Raw genomic sequence first — 10,783 nt, forward strand, 5'->3', positions numbered from 1 at the left:
CCCAGGGTAATCCCACTGCATTAAATGATGCTTCCAAGAGTCAAGCACTTTCAGATAATATCTGAAACGTCTCTTTGTATCTCACTTACAAACCCAGAGAAAGTCTTCGTGTCATCAATTATGGATCTCAAGAATAAGACATTAAGCGAGCAGAACAGAAGATTGCAACTGCAGTTCTAGAAGGTCATACTGGGTGATGTAACCATTCCAGGCTTTTGCTATGGAGGCTCCCAACTACCCACAGATGACCAACCTCACCCATGCTACACTTGCCATTCCCTTACCTTCCTTGCTGTCCACAAGTTCTGTTTTCCATCAATACCATCTTCCCATTTCTTACTACACCCTTTCAACCACCTACGTACAGCTCTTAAATCTCAAATACTCTTCAAAGAATCCTCATGAAAGGGCTGAACACTCTGAATTGCTTTTTCTCCATCACACTGCAAGCTCACCTCATATGCAGAGAGGAAAACCAGAAGGTTTGTTTCTTCATAGTTCAAACGCATTCAAGACCAATATTATGCAATAATGCTTTCCATACTATCCATTATAAAACTTTTGTATCCTGTTCATGTGTAACTGAGAACTTGAAGATATTCTCAGTGAATAATCTTTATTATCCCAGCCCAAAGGCAGCACGGCTTTGATTTGAGATGCTTGAAATCTATTCCAGGCCTTAAAGATAGCACTCCACTTATCACATCAGTGATTTTATTCCTGTGCCAGACTGTCATTTCAGTATCCTAAAACCACCAGATTCATTCTTATTAGACTCTGATGACAACGTAAGCAATTCTGCACTCAAAGGCAACTACTTTTCTGTGTCATTAATGAGGAATGACATCTGCTGTCCAGTTATCCAAGAACTACTATTCTGTGTAAAAGTTGTCTTTCAAAATTGTAATATAAGCAATTCAGATAAGGCAGCTGAAGTCTAACTAATTTATCTCATGAGTCTGTCCACTACACTTGTTTTCAACATTAATTAGTACAAATGCCAGTCTTCCTTATTTAAGAGCCTATGACATCTTTTTTGAGTTACTGACCAGGTGATGATTGCTTTTCATACAATCATTAAGGTTGGAAAGACCAATAAGATCATCCAGTTCAACCATCAACCCATACCTGCGTCCTGCAGACCACAGCACTCAGAGCAACATCTGCCCTCTTCCTGAACACCTCCAGAGATGCTGACACCACCACCTCCCTGGGCAGCCTGTTCCAATACATCACCACCCATCCTGAGAAGAAACGTTTCCTAATATCCAACTTGAACAACTCGTGGTGCAACTTGAGGCCATTCCCTCTCATCCTATTGCTTGTTACATGGGAGAAGAGGCCAACCCCACCTCACCACAACATCTTTGCAGCAGTTATAGAGAGCAATAATGTCTCCCCTGAGCCTCCTCTCCTCCACACTGAACAACCCCAGTTCCCTCCCCATCAGACTCGTGCTGCAGACCATCACAGCTCTGTTGCCCTTCTCTGGACACACTCCAGGTCTCAGTGTCCTTCTTGCAGTGAGGGGCCCAACTCTGAGCACAGCACACCCCAGAGCTGCGTACAAGGGGAGGTCACCTCCTGCTGGCTGCACTATTGCTGATACAAGCCGGGATGGCACTGGCCTTCTTGGGCACCTGGGCACACTGCTGGCTCGTGGTCAGCCAAGGTTCACAATTTCTGGTTCACGATTAGTTAACTCAGATACAAGAACTCATGAAGATAAGTGGCATACGTTTAAATGACTGCTGCCTTGGCAGCCGGTGCCATGCTTTTAGCATATTTCCCCTAGAGAAGACAGTTGCTGTGATACCTAAAAGACAGGCTTCCCAGCTTTTCTTCTGAGCATGCTAAGCGGAAGCAGTGAAATAACAGAATTCGTACATTCTCACACTACCAGTTACCACAGAATCCTGCAATGATGACTACCTTGTGTCTGCCCTCCTGCTGGTTGTGTTACTGGAAAATGTAGAATCAGAGCGATTTAAAACAGAAAAGAACTTCAATATCACCAAGCCCAACATCAATCCGATTTATCAGGTCCCATCACTAACACATATTCCTCAGCACCATATCCATACACCTGCTAAACATCTTGCTGCTGGCCATGTGCTTTTGGATATAAGCCAAAAGGCTGGGATGCCATCAGCCTTCTTGGCCACACATTCCAGTCTAGAAGCAAAATATAGACAGAGGTAAAAATTCATAGAAAACATCCTAGCAGGAATAATAGTTCAGTTTAACAGAGTATAAGCACTACCAACTTAAAGACAAAATGGATTTTTCTCCAGGTTTTAATGTTTAATTACACCGAACAGATTTGGTCCAGGCTGTAAACAGCCCTTCAAAATAATGCAAAAAAACAAAACAAAACAAACAATCATCCAGTATGAGTCAGGAGCTTCTCATAAACAAATAAAAAGCCCACAGACATACTGCAATACAGCCAAAGCTACGCATTCAATTCCAGTAGTGCTAAGAGTCACTTTCCTTGCCTATATTTACTTTCTTAAGTAAAGGAGGGGAAATTAGCAAATAAAATAGCTGTCTAATGATTAGGCTTACATTCATTATCTGACTATGTAAGCAAATAAAGCTGCTAAACAAGACAATTTATACAGCTCATTCATACCCACCCTGTGTTTCCACACTTGCTGCCACAAGCGGTTCACTGAAGCAATAGGGGAGGGAACAAAACCCACCAAGTTATTCAGTGTTAGAAATGCACCGTCATCTTAATAACCCTTCATTTGTGGCATTATATAGGCTTCAGGTATGTCACATTCCCACGGTAGCCCAAACGTGTCAAAGTAAGAGCCTGTTGTTATCTTATTTCTAACAATAATCACAGGATTCATGCTACATCTATATCCTTACCATAATTCAATCAGAAATACACATTCACTGCAAATAATTCTGATTCAAGAGCCATCCAGAAGCCTAAAAAGTTGTTGGAAAAGTTACATTCCATATATATTCTTGATTTTAAGATCCTTTAAATTCAGTTTAAATCTTTTAATTCTAAAAGCTGTTCGTCACACTCTGCTCACAGGCTAGGGAGTTTACAAATACAGCTGAACTTTACCTTCTCATCACATTTAAACACCCTATTTTACAGGGCAGCAAAAAGGTTCAATATCAGTGTAATGCTATGACACAATGGAAAGCACAGCAATATAGCAGGGCAGCAAAATCCTACGCTGCAGCAAGTGAGAGTAACCCCAAACGCAGCAGCTACGGACACAGAAACAAAGGGAGAAAAACTGCTTACCTTCAGAAGACCACAGGTAGAGAGGGATCCCCAGCAAGAGATACTCTCTCCTCAACTGCCAACCCTTAAATGAGGTCTGGGAAGGGATTGATCCTGGCTCCAGCCCTTCCAATCACTCAGGGACATTGCATGCAGCTGAGCTCCCCTGGGTTGGCCCTGCCTTCCCACCAGGTGCTCAATCACTGCTTCAAGCTGTGACTTACTATTTCCACTACAGTCATGTACTCTTCTCATTAGTAAAGACAAAAATTCCCTCTTGCAATGCTGTAGAAAACTGAATGTTGTTGAGGTTTGGAGAAGTTTTGTGGGTTTCTTTCTTTTTTTTTTTTTTTTTTTTTTGCACCTCTCAGGCACTGTTCCCAAACTCCAACATACTCCAAAATAGAAGGTGTTGTTTTTCAGTCCCTTCTTCAGCTTCACAGACCTTCTCTGAACCCATCCTTCCTGCAGTGAAAGCCAAAACTAAACACAATATTCGAGGTGCAGTCTCACCAGATTCCCTACATCTGATTCATCTGACTTAATCACATTAATTTAATCCCCCAGAACAACAACAAAAAAGCCCTTGCCCTTTCTCGCACAAATCTGAAGAAAAGATTGCTGTGCTGTGAAACTGTTCCCCAGACACTGTCTCAAGAAGCTACCCTCATGTCATCATCAACCTCCAAAACCATTCTTAAACGTTTTAGTTCCCAAGCCAAGTGATTTTGTATCTTTAATTGGAATGTTGGAAGCATTAGTTTTATCACTTTGAATCCCATGGAGTGATTCACAGTTTAAAAAGTCACAACAACAAAACCTCTTCAATACTGTGAGTGCTACTGAGGTTTAAGGGTGCCATTGTCTTACATAATACTCTCTTCCCCAGGCTCAATTATTTGCTTGCACGGAGATCCATAGATACAAGATCTCTTAAGTCTGTTTCAACAAAATAGCTAAGTAAAAGCAGTGACTGGTATTTAGTTTTGAGCGTGACTGTAATTGTTTTCAAGCTGCAGCTTTGCTACAGTTCTTAGCAAAAGCTGATTGTAGTACAAGACTTGGCAGCTTCCCACCATGCCTGCAGGAAGGCTCAGTTTATTAAAGAGAGTGGACTTTACAGTAGCAATTCACCTCTTTATCACAAAGTTGGTAAGTTAAAGAAAAGAGCCCATACTTTCAATAAATAATCAGAATCATAGCATTACCTAGGTTGGAAAAGACCTCAGAGATCACCAGTCCAACCATCAGTCTGACCTACTGAATCCCTACTGAAGTATATCACCTAACCACGTCCCCAGGTGCCACATCCACACGTCTCACACACCTCTGGCAATGAGGACTCCACCACGGCCGTGAGAAAATGCCACGGCCATGAGAGAAAATGCCACAAAGTCAGAAGGCTGCAAGGAAAGCACGGCCTTGGCAGGTAACAAAACCAGACTGGAGTCCCAGACCAGTCGGTGGCAGATGCTAACTACCATTCACAAAACATTTATCATTTATTTAACAGGAAAGTTAGCAGAAATCTCTGGAACACAGCTCTTCCAGGCTGCATACTGCTTGCTCTGACTTCTTGATGTTTCACAGCAACAATCCCCCAAAAAAGCCTCAAGAAAAGAAAAGAAAAAAAAAAAACAACAACCCACAGACCATAAAGGAGATCTTCAAAACATTTTCAGGGCTCTCTCAAAACAGTTATCTCGAGTCTGGTCGCTGAGGTTTTGTTTTAGTAGTAGAGAAGTGAGATACTACTTGCCCTCTCTCTAGTTAGACAGATCTGCTCTGACCTCACACTGCAGCAGGATCTGTTTTGATGGGCTCACCACTGTGTAAAAGGATGCAAACTATCCTTGCTCAACACCCGAGGTATCACTATCTGTCAGTAACAAGTATATCAGCAAAAGTATTTTGATGGACTCTCAGCCAAGAAAATGTTGACACTTCAAACTGTTTTAAAGCCTCCTCGTGAAGGATTAGAAATTAAGTTTTCGGACTGCTTCACTTCCTTGCTTTGGGTTTGAATCATTCTTTGAACCTCACAACAACACAGCCCTATCTACGACCTGCCCTTACACATCTATATACACAAACCAACAATGCAGCATCTTGAAAACCCAAGAGGTTTCTGTCAGTTTAAAGACTGCTGAAGTCTATTCATGTGTTTGTTTCTTCTTCCTCTCCATTCTTAAGCACAGTGCATATTTGCTACAAGAAGCATCAAATGCTGATCAAGTGTTGATGCATCTATTTGTGGAATTAAACTCACAAGCCACAGAATGCATGAAGACAGTTTTTACTTAAAGGCAACAGCCTAAACGACAGCATCTAAAACGTTTCAACCACTTATTATACATTTCATACAAAGGAGCATGTTTCTCAATTCGATTTTGCAGCTCTGAAATGCAAAAACCTGAAAGTAACTGCTTTCAGAATGTTTATACATGGAACAACTAGTGAAGCAGCCCCACGCTTCATACATGCTTCTACCAGTTATCACAGCTAGGTCAGAATAATACAAGGAAAGAAACCTCTGCACAAAAAATAACAAATAAAAAATACTCAGGTGTCCATTCAGGACCCAATTTAGGAACAGTCGGCAGCAGCTGCTCTTTTAGGATTATCACCTACAACTCCTGTATTTGAACACAAAGAACCGCTGCTGCTGTAAGACCCATTTAACACTGCATTATTTCAACTGCCATTGATCCAGCCAGCGAGCCCAAACACTCCTCTGACAGAGCTCGAATCCTAGAAAGGAGTTTGCACTGCCAATGAAACTTTTTTTCTTTTTAACAGAAGGCTAAGTAAGTCGATGACACCGTAATGAAAAAGAAAAGCAGTAAATAAGTAATAGTGTCTTTTCTTCACCAGAAGTCTCAAACTGCTTTAGATTCCAAGCATGTACTCTTCCAGATCTGTAAAACGTCTCTCAAGCACCGAACCATTACTTGAGCTGATCAAGGAGTTGGTCGGAGTTACAGCTTAAAGCAGCCCGAACTAATGAGGCTACATTCCTTAAAGGGTACGTTTTTTTTTTTTCCCCCACTGGAAAAAACTGTTTCAGCACTTTGTATTTTCTCATCTCAGCCTGTGCCAACTACACCGCGACTCCTCGCTATCAGTGAAAAAAGCGCAATGCCCTGAGCTTAAAGGGCTTTGCACTGCTTGGGAACCATCGCCGCAACATCAAACTCTGCAAATCAGCAAGGACTTCCGAGGCAAAGCAAATTGTAACTCCCAAGTTCTCCCCGCATGCAATAACAAAGAGGTTTAGCACAGCATGCAACTTGGTGGAGTTATAATCCAGGAGCGAGGAGGATTTTTTAGGGCTTGTTGTTGAATATATGCAATTTTCACGCATTCAGAGTTACTTGAAGAGCTCTCAGAACAAAAAAGAAGAAGAGATGTAAAATGGACACTTTTTCTAGATAAATCTTTCCCATGAATCAGACCTACTGGTTCCATGACTCAGTGTACAACACAAGTTTGACAGCAAATTGTCTACAGAAATTTTACTCATCAGCTTTGCCTTTGAAACACATTTGCAGGCTGCTATTTTGGTTTTACAGCTTCTGAGACTGACAAAGGAACCAAGTTACGGTTAGGTAACAAATCAGTAATACATGACAAGGCTGACAGCAGTCACATGCTGTGAAGATAACTACACACAATGCTTCACATCCTCCTCCCACTTCAACACAAACCTGGCTGCACCGCTACATCCCATGCATCAACACATCTAAAAGCACAAGAACACGCATTAATTACCACTAAATTGTTTTTTTTTTTTTTTTTGCTGAAGGACATCATTCAGCCCACAGAAACCCAAACACCTGGGATGCTAAGAAAGGAACAGCAGTGCCTGTGTTGTACTTCCCACAATATAAAGTTTCCAGCTCCTTGGTGAAAGAGGAGAGGGGCAGGAAGGGCTCCCAGGAGCTGACAGCCGCTCACCATTGCTTCGAGGAAGTAAAAGTACAAAAGCAACGGGCATAAACCTCCAGTGCCCATTCAGTCCCAGCGCAGCGTGCCTCCAGCTCTGCTGCTCAATGTGTGACAGGCACTGCCAGCCCTGCTGACCCGCTGTGTGCGATGCTAAAGAGGATTTCAGCCCCCCTCCCCCCCTCCGCAAAATGTTGTTGATGGTATTAATGTTTAATACCATGCTGTCTGTTTGTTCGTGCTGCGCTGCTTACCAGCATCCAGATGAATAAAGCAGTCTTTCAAGCAACAATCTCAGCTACTTTTTCATGACATATGCTCTGAGGACAAGACAGGCCAACAAATGGAGATCGCTTTAACCAGCTCTCCATTTCAGATGCCGTGCATCTCGAATGATGCCTGCTAGCTCGAATACCAGACCTGGGCAAGCTGGTCTGGTATTAAACGTGGAGGTGGGTGGCCCTGCCTGCGGCAGGAGGGTTGGAGATCCATCATCCTTGAGGTCCCTTCCAACCTGGGCCGTTCTTAATTCCCAAGCTGCCTCCGCGCACAGCTTTCCATCACTATGCAAAACAACTCCAATCCCTTTTAAAAAACACGTGCTCCTAGCCAACCTCGTTCACTCTTTTTACCCGCAGCTTCAGTTAAGAAAAACACCCGCAGACTCCATCGCGCAGGCGATTTATTCCGCACATGCCGAGCAGTTCTTCGGGGACAGACGCGCGCAGAGCTGAGCTCACAGCTCAGGCTGTTGTCTGCCTCCTGCTTTTCGCAGCCGCCGCTCTGCAAAGCGGCCGCACACCTTGTTTACCCAACCGACCAAAGCGCGGCGGCGCGGGGCTCCGAACCGAGCGCCCGACGGCCCCCCCGTTTTCTCAGCGCCATCCCGACAACTTCGCGCTGCCCATCCCCGCCCGCAGCAGGCCGAGGACCCCCGACGGAAGGCGGCGGGAGGGCACACGGGGGGCCCCCCCCGCGACTCACCCTCGATGGCGATGACATGCTCGCGGATCTGGTTCTGCAGCACGGGCTCCTCGACGCGCTCCAGCAGCTCGTAGATGGAGTAGATGTTGGGGTGCACCGATTCGAAGCGCTGGATCTCGGCGCGGATGGCTGCCGAGTTGGCCAGCTGCTGCTGGTAGTTCATGGTCCCCCCACCCCCCCCGCCCTTCCTTTCCTTTCTTTTTCCCTCTCCTCCCCGCGGCCAGATCTCCGCTCCGGCTGCGCCCTCCGCCTCGCCGAGGGGCTCCGGGGCCGCCCGCGCCGGCGCGCCCCGCCCCCTGTCACTTCACGGCGGCGGCGGGGCAGGGCGAGCCGGCAGCCCCCGGCCCCATGGAAGGCAGCGGCGGGGTGGGGCGTCTCGCGGCTGCGGGCCGGCCGCCTCCTCCTCCAACTCCCCTCCCAGCCTCGCCTTCGTGCGCTGCGCCGGATAACGGCGGCGGCGACAGCGCGCTCCCGCTCCGGGACCGGTTCCCCCACCCCCCCCGCTCTCGCTCCGCCGCCCCCTACGTCTTTCTCCTCCGCCTGCCTCACGCTCACGCAAGCCGCGCCCCTCGCCTTACCTCACCGCGCCGGCCGCACCGCCCCGCGCGCACGGCGTGCGCGCCGCCAGCCGCTCTGGGAAATGTAGGCGGCGACCGCCATCTTGGCTCCCCCCTCTGCCGCCCTGTGAAGCGTCGAAGTTGGCTCAAAAAGCACGCCGGCCTAATTACTGATGGTTACAGTAATTGTTTTCCCGCTGGCGAGGCGCTGAGCGGTGTGCTTGCAAGATTATCCTCACGCTTCATCGCACCGCAAAGCTTTATCTCGGCCCCAGCAAAAGAGAGAGCGATGTTGAAAACAAGCGTGCTCAGTCAAAAATCACCCTATAATAGTAATAAATACCCCGTCGTGCCAATTCTGGTGTAACAAAACAGCGCTGCCATTAGCGCTGACGAGCATTAAGTAAAACAAGCAGTATTACTTTCACGCCAGCTGTATGCGTGGTTGGGAACACACCTCAGTGAGTTCATTCCTGCGATCAGTATTTGATGGATTTCAGTCCCAAAGCTGTAAAATGGAGAGTACAACTATCCACCTGTTTCACCAGCACATACCACAGCAGTTGATAGAATGACGTCTATAACAGACTTGTTTTCCCCCAAGTGCTTGAGCAAATTATTTGCAGGTACGACTCTGCGACAACAACAGCCTTGCAGAGCTGTTCAGATTTTCAAGAGAAGTTTTCGTCTTTGGAACCATCTGTGAATTTGGGCTGAAGCTGATACTTCTGAAACAGCTCTGAATGCAGTGCAATGAAACATTAAGAATTGCTGGTGTCTTTGGTGTCTCCCTCGCGTGAATATGACACAAACTGCCCTTATGTCAGCAACCTGTGAAGGCGACAGGGTTGGGGACAGAGAGGAGAGACCTTGTCCCTGCTACATGGGGGTGAGGAAGCAGCAACCAGCAAGCTGGTTCAGTAACTTAAACCAATGTTTTTGTTACCAAAGAAAACTTGGTTTCCCTCAGACCATCACATACTGCCAATTTTCTCATTCTGATACCCAAATAGGGAAGTCTTTAATTCAAGATGAGGGACTAAAGCCTTCTCAGTGTTTGCTGCTGCATGAGTTGTCTTCTGCTCATTTGAATAGCTGGGGGAGAGAGCGCATATGTTCATAGCTATCTGTGTTCTCTTCCCTCTTCTTTCTCAATAAAGAACATATTTCTCGTTAGATTTCTTGATTCTGTTTTCTAATCCTGCTAGGAAACTCCCACTATTTCCATCACTTAATGGTTTGCAGAAAGCTACGAAATGCAAGCTGTAACACTCGTTTTCTTCCCTCTGTCCAGTTCTGAACCAGAAGCATTATCTCTTATCTCTCCGTGCTTCCAGACATGCCAGAGAGCAGAGAAAACAGTGAGACAGCAGCTTCCATTGCATGTGAGGCTGATCATTTCCACCGCCACCATATATCTTGTGTTCTTACAGCTCTAAAGTCTATGATCGTCCAAGACTTGACGATAAACAAATGCAATGATTACACACACAAATAATTGAAACATGAGAATCCTGTGTTAAAACTGTTTCCAATCGTATAAAGCAATGGGTACTATGAAGGTCATAGAATCATTCAGGTTGGAAAAGACCTCTAAGATCATCTAGTCCAACTGTCAACCCATCCCACCGTGCCCTCTGACCATGTCTGTCAGTGCCACCTCTCCACTGTTCTGGAACACCTCCAAGGACAGTGACCCTACCACCTCCCCAGGCAGCTGTGCCACTGCTCTTTCTGAGAAGAAATTGTTCCTAATATCCGACCTGATTCATAGACCTTCTACAGAGCTTTATTTATCCTGATTTTTTTTTTTTTTTTTTTTTGCACTGCAGCATAATAGCTTGCATATAATCTGTATAAAATTAAAGCAAATAAGCTACTACTGCAGTTTACTCAGTAAGAATGTCATAACAGTAAATGATATTTTCCTGTGCTTGTAGCTTGTTTAGCTTTAAATGCTGCTTGTGTTGTGCAAAGTGATGCTGGATACATTCCTTAGCCATAAAACTCTGCTTTAGGGAGTCTGGCATTAAAAGTTCTCCAT

General features: G+C 45.4%; 1 protein-coding gene across 2 annotated transcripts in view; it reads right to left on the reverse strand.

Annotated features, from left to right (window-relative positions):
- Nucleotides 1-8,721, reverse strand: part of AGAP1 (ArfGAP with GTPase domain, ankyrin repeat and PH domain 1) — a 292,152-nt gene extending 283,431 nt beyond the window's left edge. The window contains exon 1 of one of the 2 annotated variants that reach the window (XM_031604526.2): nucleotides 8,183-8,721. In XM_031604526.2, the coding sequence (XP_031460386.1) occupies nucleotides 8,183-8,345 (163 nt within the window). In that variant the 5' untranslated portion in view covers nucleotides 8,346-8,721. The remainder of the gene's footprint in view (nucleotides 1-8,182) is intronic. The other variant, XM_031604525.2, reaches the window with a different exon arrangement.
- Nucleotides 8,722-10,783: the final 2,062 nt, after the last annotated feature.

This window comes from Phasianus colchicus, chromosome 7, assembly GCF_987193195.1.
Source record: "Phasianus colchicus chromosome 7, bPhaCol1.hap1.1, whole genome shotgun sequence".
Taxonomy (NCBI): domain Eukaryota; kingdom Metazoa; phylum Chordata; class Aves; order Galliformes; family Phasianidae; genus Phasianus; species Phasianus colchicus.